This window comes from Stegostoma tigrinum, chromosome 32, assembly GCF_030684315.1.
Source record: "Stegostoma tigrinum isolate sSteTig4 chromosome 32, sSteTig4.hap1, whole genome shotgun sequence".
NCBI classification, from domain to species: Eukaryota; Metazoa; Chordata; class Chondrichthyes; order Orectolobiformes; family Stegostomatidae; genus Stegostoma; species Stegostoma tigrinum.
In genome coordinates, this window is record NC_081385.1 from 8,323,548 (window position 1) to 8,341,756 (window position 18,209).

The 18,209-nt window shown below is 43.6% G+C and overlaps 1 protein-coding gene across 3 annotated transcripts in view; it reads left to right on the forward strand.

The window, feature by feature from the left end:
• The first annotated feature begins 5,713 nt into the window (after positions 1 to 5,713).
• The window catches only part of LOC125466976 (RING finger protein 214-like), a 55,716-nt gene continuing 43,220 nt past the window's right edge, over positions 5,714 to 18,209 (forward strand). The window contains exons 1-2 of one of the 3 annotated variants that reach the window (XM_048562219.2): positions 5,714 to 5,831; positions 9,986 to 10,485. In XM_048562219.2, the coding sequence (XP_048418176.2) occupies positions 5,800 to 5,831; positions 9,986 to 10,485 (532 nt within the window). In that variant the 5' untranslated portion in view covers positions 5,714 to 5,799. Of the gene's footprint in view, positions 5,832 to 9,985; positions 10,486 to 15,277; positions 15,817 to 18,209 lie in introns of those variants that run through there. The other 2 variants (XM_048562221.2, XM_048562222.2) reach the window with 2 other exon arrangements.

Below are 18,209 nucleotides of genomic sequence, written 5' to 3' on the forward strand. Positions count from 1 at the left end.
ATGCTCCTTCTGCTCCTACTTCAAATGTTCCCAAAAGTTCAGATGTTAGGAGTGAGATTCAGAATGGTAAATAGTGCAGTAATCAAAAACCTCTTGAAACTACACTTACACTTTTTGTTTGGGAGATTCTGCTCTTGGCGTGGGGCAATGCTCAAGAATGGAGAGTGATAAACTTGACTCTTCATCTTGGACAAGCTTTAGCCCAAAGTTGACACTTTCTGGAAAAATATCCATGTGGTTTTTGACCTGGAATAAGATGTGACATCATCAAGATAAAACACGTGATGATAGAAAGTTGAGAAATGTGAGAAACTCCTTGACTGAAGTTGTAGCTGTAAGACATTGGACTTACATAAGACGTAGCTCTGTACTGTTATAAGATAAAGCCAGTATTCTAGAAATATTAGATCAAATGGGCTGAAGTTCCTTTTACATCTGAACCTGTTCTAATCAGTTGATAATTGTATTCACTGTGCTACAAAATATATTATTAGTTTTACATGTTCTGCTGATCATTCATTAGACATTCATTTTAAAGAAATGGTTAGATTTTGTACCTTCGTTGGAAAAATGTTTGACCTCCATGCTATTTTGTTAAAATCCCAATTATTTAACGATCTCTAGATTTCCTGCTCTTAATTGGTATTCACAGCCCCCCCAGTAAAAAATGTCTACATGAATTTGTGATCATTAGGGTGAAATGAGATTGGGCTTGGACATGATGCTATTCCATGTTTAATAGTTGACTGAAACTCACTGGGTTTATGTGGAAAGTGGCCACTTCAGGTAGGTCTATTGGAACCCCTTGGACTGAATAAAAGCAGAAGAGTCAGTGATTTCTAGAGTGAGAAAAGATGAGGAAAAATCTATACTTGAAGAGATTAGAGGTCAGTGCATAGTATTTGAAAATGCTTTGAAGGATGGTTTGTCTTGGTGAATTTACCAAATTTGATTTCTTTCCATGGCTAGTTCTGTTTACATTGTACGTGCTAAAGATTTAACTGTCAGACTGATTTTTAAACAGAGCTAAAGTTCAACACATGGTCGACAGATCAATAATGTTAATGCAAATCATCTCCCAAGTTGCTAATGAATGTTTATAGAGTGACTCTTGTTCTACTGGACATTACTTTCTGTAAAAGGTTTCTGTCACATATATTACTAATAAAATGATTATTTATGTCCTGATCTTTGTTCTGTAGTGTGCTGAAGACAGAAGGGTATTCTCACATGCAATAAATAAATGGAAATTATATAGTGTGGAGTTAGCTAATGATGATTAAATATGATAACTTGTGCTGTCACTTGCACAACTTTAACAGGAGAGTGAGATACTCAGAAATCTCAAAGATTTGAACTGAATGTAAAAGCTGAAGATTTAACCTGGTCATTGTGCATGTGATGTGCCTATTTCCACCTCCATAGCATTTTCCATCTCTGTCATGTCTCCAGATCATCTGCTGATGAAAAGCTAATCCACAAATACAAATTAGGACCCATTCGGCCCATTAAATCTACACTGCAATTCAACAAGATTATAGCTGATCTAATACACATTCTCACCTACCCCGCCTGACAAACTTTCATCCCTTTGCTTAACCAGAATCCATCTCCAAATACCTTCACTTTTAAAATGTTTATCCTTAGGGGATGCGTCTGGGTGGGATGTTGTTTGGAGGATCAGTGTGGACTCAAAGGGCCAAATGACCTGCTTCCACACCGTAAAGATTCTATGATTAGCTGCTCCTAATAAGAAAATCCTTCCATGCCCAGGAATGTTCTAGTGAACCCTGTCCGGGCTGCTTCCTATGCCAATATGTATTTCTTTAGGTAGTGGGACGATGACAGTTCACAATATTCTAAGCATGGTCCATCCAGTACCTTGTATAATTTTATCAAGACTTCCCTATTTTTATATTCCATTCCCTTTGAATTAAAGGCCAACATTTCATTTGCTGTTTCTATTACCTGCAGAATTTAGTTGCTAGCTTTTTTTGTAACTTGCATAAGGAGACACCGAATTCTGTCTACGCTGCAGCTTTCAGCAGATTTTTTCCATTTAAAAATTATTCGGCCTCTGTATTCTACCTGCCAAAGCACAATAACCTCAAACTTTGCCACATTATGTTCCATCTGCCAAGTCTTTGCACACTGATGCAACTTGCTTATATCCTTTTGACTCCTCATCCTCACCAATTGACTCCCGACTGGAACCTGGTCACAACCTGGAGCCTGCGTGTATTGTAAATAATCGTGGCCGCTGTGGTACTCCACTCTTTATAGGGTGCCATTCTGAAAATGCAATTTTCAACCTAACTGTCTGTCTCCTATTAGTTAGCTAATCCTCATCTGCAAACTTGGCAATAGTGCATTCACTTTTCTCATCTGAGTCATCAAGATGTACAGGGGTTCCAATTTGAAAACATTCAGTTTACAAACGCTCTTGCTTACAAATGTGATTCCATACAGGGATGTAATTTTAAAGACCTGATATATGAACATTCTCTGTAATCTAGAACAGCTGCTTGTAAGAACATAAGACCATAAGATATAGGAGCGCAATTAGTCCATTCAGCCCATCAAGTCTGCTTTGCCATTTGATCATGGCTGACCTGTTTCTTCATCCCATCCTCTTCCCTTCTCCTTATCATCCTTGATCCTCTTACCATCAAGATCTTATCTATCTCTGCCTTTCGTACACTCAAAGGCATCGCCTCCACAAACCTCTGCAGTAACGAGTTCCACAAAGTCACCAGTTTCTGGCTGAAGAAATTCCTCCTCATCTCAATTCCCAAGGGTCGTCCCTTTATTCTGAGGCTGTGCCATCAGGTCCTAGTCTCTCCCACAAATGGAAATATCTTCTCAATATACATTCAATTCAGGAGTCTCAGTATCCTGTAAATTTCAATCAGATCCCCTCTCATCCTTCTAAACTCCATTGAGTACAGATCCAGAGTCCTCAAATGTTCCTTACATGACAAGCCCTTTACTTCCAAGACCATTCTCATAAACCTCTTCTGGATTCCCTCTAATGTCAACACATCCTCCCTTAGATATGGGACCCAAAACTGCTCACAATATTCCAAACGTGGTCTGACCAGGGCTTTATACAGCCTCAGCAGTACATCTCTGCTCTTGTATTCTTGCCCTTTGAAAGGAATGTCATCACTGCAGTTGCGTTCCTAACTGCCAACCGAACCTGCATGTTAACCTTTAGATAATCTGGAACTTGGACTCCCAAGTGCCTTTGCTCTCCAGATTTTTGAAGGCTTTCCCTGTTTAGAAAATAATCTACACCTGTATTCTTTCGAACAAAATGTATAACCTCACACTTTGCCACTTTGTATTCCATCTGCCATTTCTTTGCGCACACTCCTAGAATCTCGAAGTCCTCCTGCAGCCTCCCCATTTCTTCATTACCGTTTCTCTGTGCGTCATCTTCAAACTTAGCAACAATGCCACAGTTCCTTAGTCCGGATTATTCATGTATAACATGAATAGCTGTGGTCCCAACATTTACCCTTCATTTACATTATCCTGCATTGTGTTCCGACTTGCATACTAAATGACTTGTAAACGGACTCCTGATTGGAACTGGTCATGACCTGGAGACTGCCTCTATTGTAAATAATTGTGGCCCCTGTAACACTCCACTTGAGTATTCTGAAAATGCCACTTTTAACCCAACCCTCTGTCTTACTTAGCTAATCCTCTAACCATACTTGGCTCAGTGGTTAGCATCGCTGCGTCACAGCACCAGGGACCCAGGTTTGATTCTAGCCTTGGTGACCCTTTGTGAGGAGTTTGCGCATTCTCCCCGTGTCTGCGTGGGTTTCCTCCGGGTGCTGCGGTTTCCTCCCACAGTCCAAAGATGTGCAGGTTAGGGGGATTCGTCATGCTAAATTGCCCGTAGTGTTCAGGGAGCTGTAGATTAGGCGGGTTATAGTGGGATGGGTCTGGGTGGGATGCTGTGAGGTTTGGTGTAGACTTGATGGGCCGAAGGGCCTGTTTCCACACGGTAGGAGTTCTATGATAATATATTACCCCCAACACCATGGATTCTTATTATGTGCATTACCCTTCAAATTTACCTTATTACTTTACCTTACCACTTTATCTATCCTGCTTGTCACCTCCTCAGAGAATTCCAGAATATTTGTCAGCCATGATTTCCCTCTCTGCCATATTAACTGCTGGATTACATTGTGTTTCATTAAGTACACTGTTATTACATGCTTTACAACAGATGCTTACATTTCTCCTGTTAAGGTAATTTTCCTTTAGTTCCCTGCTTCTTGTCTCCTTTTTGCTTAAGGGTGTTACATTGGCAAATTTCCAACTCTCCAAGACTTTTCCATAATCTAATGATTCTTCAAAGATTACTCCGAGTGCGTCCACTATCTGTCTAGTTACATCATTTAATCTCCTAGGATGCATCCCACCCAGTCTGGAGGACCTTAGCAGTCTTTAGCCTCACTAGTTTCCCTGATACTTTTTATCAATTCTGATACTTATTGCAATGGTTTCCTCTCCCTCTTATGCTCCTTGATTGTTTAGTATCATTGGAATGCTGTTAGAGTGTTCTACCTTGAAGATTTGTGCACAGTATTTATTTCATCTGCCTTGCCATTCCCTGCTTCCCATTATAATCCCAGCCTCATTTTCTAAGTGGCCAATGTTCGCTTTGGCCTCTCTCTTGATAGATATTTAAAGAAGCACTTGCTCGATTGGATCCACAACATATTGTCCTCAGAAATTGACCTGAATATGCAACATGAATTCTTCTTCATGGCTACCTCTACCAAATTCGATTTTCTTAATTTACATGGAGTTTAGAATCATTCATCACAGAACTTGCTGGAAAATTTCAGCAGATGTGGCAACATCTATGGCGAAAAATCGGAGTTAATGTGTCAGGCCTACTGGCCCTTCTTCAGTTCTGATTTCTCTCCACAGATGCTTCCCCCCCATTGGCTCTTCCAGCTTTTTCTGTTTTTATTTCTGATTTCCAGCATCTGCAGTTCTTTCGGCTTTTATTTAGAATCACCCGTGATTGAAATACTACCTTTTCTTACATGCCCTCATTGTCTCTTGATTAAGTCTCTGTCCAAGAGTATAGCAGGTGAAAGAATCTGGAGAGGGAAGATCTAGAAGCTGTGTCTGATCATAACAAGCTTTAAACTCAGTAAACAGTGTGGACAGGGACCACTCAACTGCCTTGCCCAGTCTTCCTCTCAACCTTCTCAACATAGGCAGTCCCAACTTCTCCAGTTTATTTGCCTTATTGAAGTTAGGATCTCGGTCCATGTTCCTGCCTAAATAAGGGAATGCTGAAACAGCACACATAGGAAAAGGCAAAAAGTTGGTTAGCTCAGTTGGCTGGACAGACCAATTTCACATGTAGCATCGGCTCAATTCCCACTGTGAAAAATTCTCATTCTCAGCTTCTCTCCCCACTATCTCGAGTTATCTCCACTAACGGGAGAGTCGCCCTGCGGTCAGGTAATAGTAGAAGGGAAAAGCATTGGGTTTGGATTTTTTGTTTTTCTAAAAAAATGCTTTCAATTTATGATGCTCGAGGATGGGGTTAGAACACATGAAAAATAAACAGGGCACTGAGCAAATATGGGATTTTTTTAACACACCCACAGCAGAAGTTTGTTGAGGTCAGGTGTATTCCGTGGAAACGTCACCTTGCAGCTTCTTTCCCATTTCCTGGTACAATTGGGGAGTTGCAGGAATTGTGCTCAGAGGGAAGAGCGTTTTGCCTGGTTCCTGGTGTTTTGCTCTTGTTAAAGCATGCAGTCGGAGTGGATACTGCGGCGTCACAAGTCTGTTTTAAAATTGTCTTCCTAAACATCTGTTTCATTACTTTCAATGTAATTGTTTTCGCCACAAGCTGAACTTTGTCGTGCATGAATCGGCGTTTGGTTACTTTATCTTCTCCAGTATTTTTTTACACACGGAATTGGATACCCGTGAAAAACATTTGTAAAGTTAAATTTCTGTGTAAAACGCATTGCAATGTTAGCCGGCTGTAGGACTAATCGCACATTACAGTGCATCGGCCCAAGTTCATTACAAATCGTTTTCGTGTCTCATGTTCCTTCCTGGCTGTGTGCAAATCGTTTTCGTGTCTCATGTTCCTTCCTGGCTCTGTGCAATACTGGGATAACAAGGTGTAGAGCTGGATGAACACAGCAGGCCAAGCAGCATCAGAGGAGCAGGAAAGCTCGCGTTTCGGGTCTAGACCCTTGAATACTGTTTGGGACGGGAGGTTTGCTACTGGACTGGTTTCAGTTTTAGTTTCACTTTCTGTTCGCTGTTAAAACTTATAAGTTATTGGTTTGCACTGGATGGGTATCAGTCGATATGTATAAGATCAGAGAAACGTGGAGAGTTGGGAGTAGGCCATTCACCCCTTCGAGCCTGCTCCACCATTCAATACAATCGTGGCTGACCATTCAACCCAGTTCCTGCTTTATTCCCACACCCTTTGATCTCTCAGGCCTAAGAACTATATCTCCAATTCCATTCAGAAAACATTCAGTGTTTAAAGTTTTTGAGGAGATTTGTAGCTCGGGTTGTGGATGAGGTTGTAAACTTGCTCGCTGAGCCGATGGGTTTTGTTGTAACCGTTGTCACCCTGCTCAGTCACATTGCCAGCGCGCCCCGGTGAAACGTTGGTGTTGTGTCCCCGTTGTTATTTAGACACCTCAGTTTGCTGGGGTGGGGGTTGATATCTCTGATCACATCCAGTTTTGTTTTTCAGTAGTTTGTATATCAGATCCAGCTCAATGTGTTTGTTGATGGGGTTGGTATTCCAGGCCTCCAGGAATTACCTGGCCTGTTTCTGCTTGGCTTGTGCTGTTATGGATGTGTTATCCCAGTCGAACTCGTGTTCTTTATCCGTGTGTATTAATACTAATGAGAACTGGTCGTGTCTCTCAGTGGCTAGTTGGTGTTTGTATATCCTTATTGTCAATTTTCTTCCAGTTTGGCCTGTCTAATGTTACTCACTGTCCTTGCATGGAATTTTGTATATTACATTACTTTTATTGGTTGTGTGTGTGGGGCCTTTTATCTCCAACAGGTCTCTGATGTACAGTAGGGTGACACATACAGATCAGATACTTAATTAATCCAGCAATCACCTCAACTCCCATCAATGGAGTTGCATCAGGACATTATTCAAATGAGCCACAACAAACTGCAGCAACCCGGGAATGTGCAAAGCAAAACTGGAACACTTTTATGGAAAGGAATGGATATGCAAAAAGTGCAATTTGCTGTTCGATTAGATTACCTACAGTGTGGAAACAGGCCCTTCGGCCCAACAAGTCCACACTGCTCCTTGAGGCATCCCACCCAAACAACCCACACACATCCCTGAACACTACGGGCAATTTAGCACGGCCAATCCACCTAGCCTGCACATCTTTGGACTGTGGGAGGAAACCAGAGCACCTAGAAGAGACCCACGCAGACACAGGGAGAATGTGCAAACTCCACACAGACAGTCACCCGAGGCTGGAATCGAACCCGGGCCCCTGGTGCTGTGAGGCTGCAGTGCTATCCACTGAGCCACCGTGCAGCCCTGTTACCTGCGTGACAGATCTCAACAGGGAGACAGAACATGGCAAGACTCACTAGTCACCCTCCAGTCCATCAGAGATGTATCAGAGATGACCACAAGACTTTTCAGACCCCCTAGGTATCAGGATAGTGCCACAAACCAACAGCCACCCTGCGATAGCTACTGACAAACATAAAGGATCCCATTCCCAGAGATATGCCAGGGAATTCCTGGAGGTCTGGCATTCCAGCCAGAACTCCATCAACAAACACATTGAACAGGACCCAACGTACAAAACATTGAAAAACAGAACTGGAAATAATAGCAATCACCCCAGCAAACTGAGGTCTGTAAATAACAAGGGGGACAGAACACCTGACACTTCACCAGGGGTGCACTGACGATGTTCCCAGCAGGGTGACAAAATGTCTGCATCCAAACACACCAGCTTGGCAAGCATGTCTGCAATCCTTTCTGCATTTACTCCATTTCATCCTGTTAGGGTTCTAAAGGTTTCTATGTATACACCCATTGTTCTTCTAAACTCTGGTGGATCTAGTCATTGAATCCCCAGTGCGGAATTGGGCCAATCGGCCCATCGAGTCAAGGCCAATCCTTTAAAGAGCATCTCACCAAGACCCACACCACCGCCCCCCCCCCCCCCTGCATCTCTGCATTTCCCATAGCCAATCCACCTAACCCGCACATCTTTGGACTGTGAGAGAAAACCGAGCACCCGGAGGAAACCCGCACAGACACAGAGAACATGCAAACTCCACACGGACAGTCGCCCAAGGGTGGAATCGAACCCGGGTCCCTGGCGCTGTGAGGCATTGATGCTAACCACTGAGTCACCATTGCACCTGAACCTAACTGATCATAACACACTCGAGTAGAAACAAGCCATTCAGCACATTGAGTCTGCTCCACCATTCAAGAGAGAGTGCCTAATCTGATAATGCTCAACCCCACTTTCCTGCCTCACCCCTATAACCCTTGATTCCCTTCCTGATTAAAAATCTGTCTGCCTCAACCATGAAAATATTTAATGACCTAGCCTTGATGGTTCTCTGCAGTAAAGAATTTCGCAGATTCACAAACCTCTGAGAATTTTTTTTCTGCAGTTAGCATTATACCATTCAAACGTAACAGTGATTGTTTTATAAAATTATATTTTGGAATCTTGATTCAGTAACAACTCACTGCCACATCCTGCTGATGGTCAAAGAATGATCGTGGGACAATCTAGAATAAGAGGTCATAGTTTTAGCCGAAAGGGTGACAGATTTAAAACAGAGGAACAGACAAATTGCTTCTTTCAAATGATCATGTTTCTGTGGAATTGTCTCCCAGAGTGTGGCAGACACTGAATAAATGCAAGGAGGAGAGAAATTTATATTAGTGACGGGTTTGAGGGGTTATGGGGAGTGGGCTGGAAAGTGGATTTCAGGCCAATTTGAGAGATCAGCCATAAACAAAAATAAAAGTTGTGGGAATAGCTCTGCAGGTCTGGCAGAATCTGTGGAAAAAAAGCAGTTAACATTTTGGGCCTGGTGACCCTTCCTCAGTTCTGAAGGAATTTGTACTCTTAGAAGTTAGTGAACTTGTGAAATTCTTTCCAGCAGGGGGCTGTAGATGCTGCGTTGTTAGATATATTCAAGATTCAGGTAGACAGATTTTTAATCAGTAAGGGAATCAGGATTGTAAGGAAAAGCAGCTAACTGGAGTCGAGGATTATCAAATCAGCCGTGATTGGTGAAGCAGACTCAATGGGCTGAATGGCCTACTTCTGTTCTTATGTATTGTGGTCAGTCTCACTGAATTTGTAACTCAGAGACCCAAGCTAATTCTTCATTGACGTAGGTTGAAATCCTGCCATGGCAGTTAATGAATGTTAAACAGTTTATTAATCAGCAGATCGAAAGCTTGTCTCAACAATAGTGAGCAGGATATTTAGCATCAATTGTTGTTGAAATAAAATATTTGGTTTATGAATGACCTTTTAAGGAAGGAAATCTATCATCCTTAACAAGTCGACAACCGACTCTGAACATGTTCTCTGAAATGACTGTGCAAACCTCTCAGTACAGGGGCTACTTACTGCTGGCCTGCAAAGGCTGACTTTCTCAGTGATACCTACATCCCAGGAAAAGAAAGTAGAGGGGGAAAGTCAAAGAAAGCTTTATTGACAGGAGAAAAGATAATCACACAAGGGAAAAGGACACAGGATATATTGATGGGATTACATGAAGAGGGGTGGGAGGAGACAAGCATGGATGAGATGGTGTGCAGGTATCTCTGTTTGTCAATGTTTTAAAGTAGTTACTTTTTCTTTGGAAGGTATTGAAATATAATCTTTTAAAAAGAAAAGTTAACTCGTATTACAAGTTTCAGTCTGTATTTTAACAGTTGCCCCCAGCTGGTGTTTGGTGAAAAGGCAGTGCCTTGTTCTACTGAAGCATTCCTGATGGTGAAAGACAACAGGAAGGAAAGGAATGAAGTGGATTACTGGGAGCCAGATGCTGCAGTTCACAGGGAGAACAAGCTGAAAGAATACACAAAGTGTTCACCAGAACAGAATGAATTATCTGCTATTGCTGATGATCTCAACACTACTTGTGGCGATGTGGAGGACAATGATGTACGTGTGATCCACGATGGAGTTCAAGTCCTGGCCATTAGCGCAGATTTTTCAGGTGAAATGGTTACAAGCCCGCAGATGTGTCTGTGTAATCCTGAAACCACTGGAGATACCAAATGTGATGATACTGTCCTACCACATGATAGACATCAGACCACACTCGGAGACAGCATCGGTCCAAATGTACAAATGTTCAGCATAGAAGACTATCTCTACAAAGAATCCTCATCTTATTCTGTCAAGACTCCAGAATGCCTATATTCTGCAGGTACAGTATATTGCAAAAGAAATAAAATCAAACATTTCTGGAGAAACTCAGCAGGTCTGGCAGCATTTATGGAAGGAGAATCAGAATTAACAGTTCGAGCCCAGTGACCCTTCTTCAGAATAGCTCAGTTCTAAAGAAGGATCATTCTCTCCACAAAGCTGGCAGACCTTGTGGGTTCCTTCAGCAATTTCTACTTTTGTTTGCTTCAGATTTCCAGCATCTGCAGTTCTTATACTATGACGGTATATTGTGATTCTGACTTCACGCAGAATCTTTGTCCATCTTTCTCATTAATTGTCTCATCCTAACAGGTGGATAGGAAACACAGGGGCTGAACATTACCAAATATTGGCTAGGTGTCGATTCTGAAGAATTTCATGTAGGGTTTCTCACCATGAGCTGTAGTAAGTTATTGTGCATAATTCTCTGCTGCTTGCCTCACTATGTATGCACCTCGCCTGTATGATGCAACTCCCATGCTATCTTACCCTCACCGGTAGCAAATGTTTGAGTTAAACAGAGAGGCTGAGTAGGCTGGGGCTATTTTCCCTGGAGCATTGGAGTCTGAGGGGTGACCTGATAGAAGTTTATAAAATCATGAATAGCCAAGGTGTTTTCTTCAGGCTGGGAGAGTTCCAAACCAGACAGCATAAGTTGAAAGTGAGTGGGGGAAAAATTTAAAAGGGATCTAAGGGGTATCTTTTTCACGCTGAGGGTGATGCATGTATGGAAATAGCAGCCAGAGGAAGTGGTGGAGGCTGGGACAATTACAACATTTAAAGGGCATCTGGACGGGTATATGAATAGAAAGAGCTTCGAGGGATATGAGCCAAATGCTAACAAATGGGACTAGATTAATTTAGGATATCTGGTCAGCATGAATGAGTTGGACCGAAGGGTCTGATCGTGCAACAAAAATAGAAGTTACTAGAAAAGCTCAGCAGGTCTGGCAGCATCTGAGAAGAAAAGAATCAGAGTTAATGTTTTGGGTCCGGTGACCCTTCTGTTTCTGTGCTGTCCAACTCTGTAACTGTATGTGCCTACCGCTGCCATGACACATAGGGATTTCCACTACTGGCACCAGGTCATTCATGGCCAGTCATCTCTTGGGAGGGAAACGGCAAAATGTTTCTGAGGTCACACAGGTGACACCTGCTAGCAAACAGTAAATCACATTCAGAAGTGCACTGCCACTTTACGGGATCACCTGTGTGATCAACTGTCACAGTAAATGCAGTGAGAAAAATCAAACTACAAATGCCCCCGTCCTTTGTGCCATTCCACTTTTGAATCGAAGGGAGTGCAACTCTTTCCCTAACATCCAGCTTAGTGTAGCACCTTGTCATTTTTCAGGACTGACTGTAGACTCCCTCCCCTTGATTAACTTGGAGCAGATCCCTGAGGAATCTCTGTGCAGCTCCCTGACTGACTTTCCATTCCTGCCCTTTCCAGTTGCACTGACCATACCCTCTTTCCCATAATGCTATGGAACCCCCGACCCTGACTCCGCCAGGTGCCTGCCTGACAGCGCCCTGAGCCCTCGGTCTGATATCGGTGATGCCTTTGACAGATTGTACTGGTTTCCTCTGACTAGCAGCCTCACAATTTTAGACTTTGAGGCACGGCTATTTGTTTGCTGCACATCACAAGCACTGTGTTTGGCACATAGCTGCTGTGGGTGTGAGTTTGATGTAGCACCATGATGAAGAGGAATATGTCCACCTTCCAGACTGCTCACTGCTGGCAAACTTCTGCCTTGTCTCTTGACCTAGGCATAAGTACTGTGAGCCTCTAAGTTCTGAATATTGCAGCAATGTGCATAAAGGCAAGGAGAGGCAGAAAACTTTGAGAAGGTGCAGAAGAAGAGAACAAACTAAGTGTCCTGAGATGCACCCTGCTCCAATCCATGAGCTGTTCTTCCCTAAATCAGCCTGGCAGCAGTACTACAATGCGAGGTGCTAGGTACTGTGGTCAGAGTGCAGTATTGAAATGCTGTAAGTGGGTCAGAAATGTGCCAGTACAGTGTGGTGAGACTGGTGTACAATGATGCCACCTTCCCTTGACAAAGGATGTAGGCAGTTCGCAGAGTGTGCTTAGAGGTGTTGGGGTTGGTTAGCCGATCAAGATGGAGACCCAAGGAGCATGTGGTAATCTGGAGACACCCCTGTCTGTCTGGAATTTGAATGTTCTCCCCGTGTCTGTGTGGGTTTCTTCCCACAGCCCAAAGATATGCAGGTTAGAAGGATTGGCCATGGGAAATGTGAGGTTACACGGATAGGGTAAGGAGTTGGGATGCTCTTTGGAGGAATTAGTATGGACTCAATGGGCCAAGTGGCCTGCTTCTGTGCTGCAGCCATTCGGTGATTCTGTTACTTGCTTTGGCCTTTGTGTTGGAAATTTGTCACCATCTAGTTCCTCTTTGCTGTGTGGGAGAATAGCAGACAGTGTATGAATGGGGTGAGAATAAGTAATAACAAAATGCTAACACACAGAAATAGATCTCTCACTGCTCACTAATATGATTTTCATCCCGCTACTCACTTCTCCTACCTTGTGGTATATTTCCCAATGGATTCACCATTGCCCACATTGTTCAGATTGGAGCAGTTCAAATCATGGAATAGTATAGCACAGGAGGCTATTTAGCCCATCACGTATTGATTCCCATTCGAAAGCTGCAATTGCATCTGTGCTAAACATATTTCCAGGACCTCAGTAGTTCAGGAAGGCGGCTCAGAAATACCATCTCAAGGGCTGTTGGGGTTGGGCAATAAATATTGACCTAGATAGTGATGCTCTACATCCCATGAGTGAATATATAAAAAGAGCCCTATCATGGAGCACATTTTAAATCTTAACTGTCTGTCACATGAATACCTTCATGTTGCTGCAGGAAATAAATCATAAATCCTCTTTCTGCTAACCACCGTAAATCTGGGCCTTCTGTTTGTCGATTCTTCAGCCATTGAAAATGGGCTTTCTTTTTAAAGAATTCTATCCAACCATCTCTTGGCCTTCCCTTCTCCACCTCATTTGCCCGTGGTCTGTCCATGTAACTCCAATTCCTCATTTCTGAAGCTTGTAGATACTGCCTCTTGTAGACACGCTCAGTGGAACCATTTGAGAAGCCCTTGAGTTGATTCCCTGTTACCCATCCTCCCCCTAGATATTAGTCTACAAGTTATTGATCACAAGCTGGGAGAGACGCTCACATCTAATCGAGGCCTGGATGACATGAGCAGTTGTGAGATATGAGGTAGAATTGTGTGAGAAATCTAGACAGGCCTATCTTGATGCTAGGCAATGCCAAGTTGTCCTCGGGGCTGGTTAGCTCAGTTGGATGGATAGCTGGTTTGTGCTGCAGCATGGGTTCAATTCCTGCACATTTGAGGTTATCACTGACGGACTGTCCTTCTCAACTTCTCCCCTCACCTGAAGCCTGGTGACCTTCGGGATAAACCACCACAGTCATTTCTCTCTGATGAGATAGCAGCCCTGTGGCCAGAAAGGACTGTGGCAACTTTACCTTCCCTTTTTGAGCACAGAAAATAGGAGTAGGAGTAGGCCATTCAGCCCTTCAAGCCTTCTGCATCATTCAGTGGTTGATCGTCCAACCTATTCCAGCTTTCTCCACTATCTCTTTAGCCCCATGAACTATATCTAACTCCTTGAAAGCATGCAATGTTTTGGGCTCAATCACTTTCTGTGGCAATGGTTTATTGCATGTTAGCACCACATTTCACCTCATTACTAAGCAGCTTCTTGCCTTACTAAACATTCTGAACAAAGTACACTTCAAGAATCCTCGACATGGAAATCAGTGTAGGTTCCTTTAACTCACTGCTGGCCCTCGTGTTGCTCAACACCATGTAGCAAAGAGTCAAATAGTCATTCAGCATAGAAACAGGCCTATCTACCTTCACTCTCTCCATACCCTACCACACCCTGGTGTTTCAGGTACTTATCCAGATGCTGCTTAAATATTGTGAGAGTACCTGCCCCCAGCCCCCTCGTTTTAGGGCATGATTCATTGGCATCAGCCGCATGCAACCTCCTCATAGATGTTGGCATCTGATGTTTGCCAATCTCTCAGGATTTTGTCTGATCCTCCATGTTTTCTGAAAGTGAAAACCCCTTTAGCTAACCTGCAAATCTCTTTCAGATATTGATTAATTATTTTACTAGTTTATGTTTTTTATCTTTCATAAATCACATTGATTTTTTTAATGCTTGTAAGTCTTTATTCGTTGTTATTCTGTAGCTGTGACTTTGTGTAAAATTGCTAATGGACCCGCAGAGGGATGCATTTATCCCCAAACTTCACTCTCATTGCTGTTGTCACGGGCTGCAGTTGGAGCAAAAGTTAGTGCACATACACACACATGCTCATACTCTCAGACACACACACACCCCTCTGTCTCTCTCTCTCATTCTGTCACACACGCACCTCTATCTCTCTCTCACTCACTCAATACACATTCACCCTTCCCCCCTCTCTCTCTCTCACACACACACACTCTCACCCTTCCTCCCTCTCTCATTCTGTCACACGTGCACCTCTATCTCTCACTCACTCACTCAATACACACTCACCCTTCCTCTCTTTCTCTCTCTCTCTCACACACACACACACCCTCCCCGCCCTCTCTCTCACACACACACACACCCTCCCCGCCCTCTCTCTCACACACACGCGCTCTCTCTCTCTCCCCCCCCCTCTCTCCCATGCCCCCGGTCGCTCGCGCATACGCTCACTCTCACTCGCACTCTCTTGCATACGCTCTCTCTCACATGTACACACACACACTCTCTCACATGTACACTGCCTTTCTCACGTGCACACACTGCCTCTCATACATTCTCACACTCTGTCTCATGCACACACACACACACTGTCTCACTCAATGTCACAAACACACACACACGGTCTCGCATGCAATCTATCACTTTCTTACACACATTCTCTCTCTTTTTCACACACACACACAAAGCCCATACAATGTGAAACTGACTGGATCTGGGAGGAAATTGCATCAGAATATGCCCGGAAGATAAAGTCAGTGAAACTGGCGAATGACAGACGCTGGTCTAACTTGTGCATCTCAAAGTGCAACTCAGTATGTTCATTTCCAAGCATTGCAGTTGCTTTATTGGTCTTCCCATCTTGTGGAACAGCTCACCAGATCTCTGAAGCCGTTTTATTATTGGCCACAATCCAGGGCAGTTTCAGTAGAACCTCTGCTGCTGTGCCAATGAGTCCTGCCGTTGCTGCATGGTAATTCTGTGTTTCTGTATGTATGGCACTGAGGGCCCTGGAGACCAGAGACCCTGGTAGGTTGAAAAGAGCATGGTTTATGATTTGAAAAGAGATTCTTTATTTCTGGTGCTTTCGATACTGTTTGATTAGTGAAGCCTGCGGAAAGGAGGCACAGTTTTTTTTTCTCAGTCTTATATAAACCCAAATTAATTGCAAGGTTTGTGCTGAAACTTTCATGCGTTCTCTCAGTCCCAGTGTTAGTAACACTGGGGCTTTGTTCAACGTAAGAAGTTGAGTGTTGATGAGTTTCAGAAATCTGTCTTTGTGTTTTATTTGAAATTTTGTTTCTGTTCTCCAGCCCTGGAAGGAAATGTGTAGTAGTTAAGGTTTTGTGAGGGACGTGCATTTATGTAGCATCTTACCTGACCGTTAGTTTGTCCCAGAGCTCTGTGCAGCCAATGAAATACTTTTGAAGTGTACTTTCCATTGTACTGTAAGAAGCGGAGGGAGTTAGCTCAGTTGGCTGGACGGCCGGTTTACACTGCTAACAGCATGGGTTCAATTCCCACACTGGTTAAGGTTACCAAGTAGAACCTACACTTTTCATCCCCTCCCCTCACATGAGGCACATGTTCAAGCACCTCCAGTCATCTCCTTCTAATGATAGAGCAGCCGTATGATCCTCTGAGACTATGGCGGCTATGATCGCTATAGAACATAGAACAGTACAGCACAGAACAGGCCCTTCAGCCCACAATGTTGTGCCGACCATTGATCCTCATGTATGCACCCTCAAATTTCTGTGACCATATACATGTCCAGCAGTCTCTTAAATGACCCCAATGACCTTGCTTCCACAACTGCTGCTGGCAACGCATTCCATGCTCTCACAACTCTCTGCGTAAAGAACCTGCCTCTGACATCCCCTCTATACTTTCCACCAACCAGCTTAAAACTATGACCCCTCGTGCTAGCCATTTCTGCCCTGGGAAATAGTCTCTGGCTATCAACTCTATCTATGCCTCTCATTATCTTGTATACCTCAATTAGGTCCCCTCTCCTCCTCCTTTTCTCCAATGAAAAGAGACCGAGCTCAGTCAACCTCTCTTCATAAGATAAGCCCTCCAGTCCAGGCAGCATCCTGGTAAACCTCCTCTGAACCCTCTCCAAAGGACTGTACTGTCGGAAATGTAGCAGCCAGTTTATACACAGCAAGCTCCCACATTGTGAAGATGACCAGATAATCTATTATTATAGTGTTTGTTCAGGGATAAATATTGGCCACAGCAGCCAGGGAAAATAACTTTTCTTATGTGCAGTGGGATCTTTTATGTTCGCCATGGGCCAGGATGGGGCCTCAGTTGAATGATGGCACTGCTGAAAGTGTAGCACCCCCTCGGTGCTGGACTGTCAGCCTAGACAGCTTTTATTAAGGTGACAGTTTGAGAAAGTTTCTTTCTGGACTGAGGTGAGGAGGGATCTCTTCCTCCATTCAGGGTTGGGAGTGTTAGGAATTTCACACTAACAGGACAACATGCCCTGTAAGCTCCTCGGAGGTCCCACCCACAGCATTTGGTGTGACATTCAGTGCTGGAAACCACTGTTGTGCACAGACCTCAGAGCTCCACGCAACAGAGTAAAATAATTGGAGAGAACGTAGCTGGCAGACTCTCGGCTGTGGAGTACATCCATGATTGAGACCAATTAATTTAAAGTTGCAACAGCTATCTATTGATGAAAGGTGTAACCAGAGATGTTCAAAAATTATGAAGGGTTTAAGTCAGGAGAAAGTGGTACCAGTGGCAGAAGGATCAGTAACTGGGGACATGGATTTAAGACAATTGGCAGCAGAACCTGAGGTGGCACGAGGAATCTTGTTTGCAGTCAGTGAGTTGCTGATCCTGATCTCGAATGCTGTGCCAAAAAAGATTCTTTTGAAAGGCAATAGAATGGCTTTATTCTGTGCCTGTACCATTTTATCATCTAGAGCAAGTGGTTTTGGAGTTACGATCAAGTGGATAATGGACACTTTGTCCTTCCCACTGCACAATAATGAAGAGAAGAGAATCCTACAGTTAAATGTTCTCTAACCAACACCTTCACAAGTAACTGCAGGGTTTGTTCCTTGGTCTGAATGGCTGGAGTTGTATTTTAGTCTCCACTCTTGGGAAGTCACTGACAAGGCCAGTATTTGTTGCGGCATTGCCCTTTCGAAGTGGATGTTGATCTATATGTTTGAGTGGCAGCGGTCCATGAGTTGTGTGGACATTTGTAGTTCTCTTAGGTAGCTTGCACAATTTGGCCCCACGACGGTGTAGAAATGGCAATTAAAGTTGCAAGTCAGGATAGTGTGCAGCTTAGCAGCGAAGTCATAGCTGGCTGATTTTTTTCTACACAATGTCCAAGAAATGTGGAGGAACGTCAATAAAACGTGTCATTTTCAAGGGAGGGTGACTTAAAATTTGTG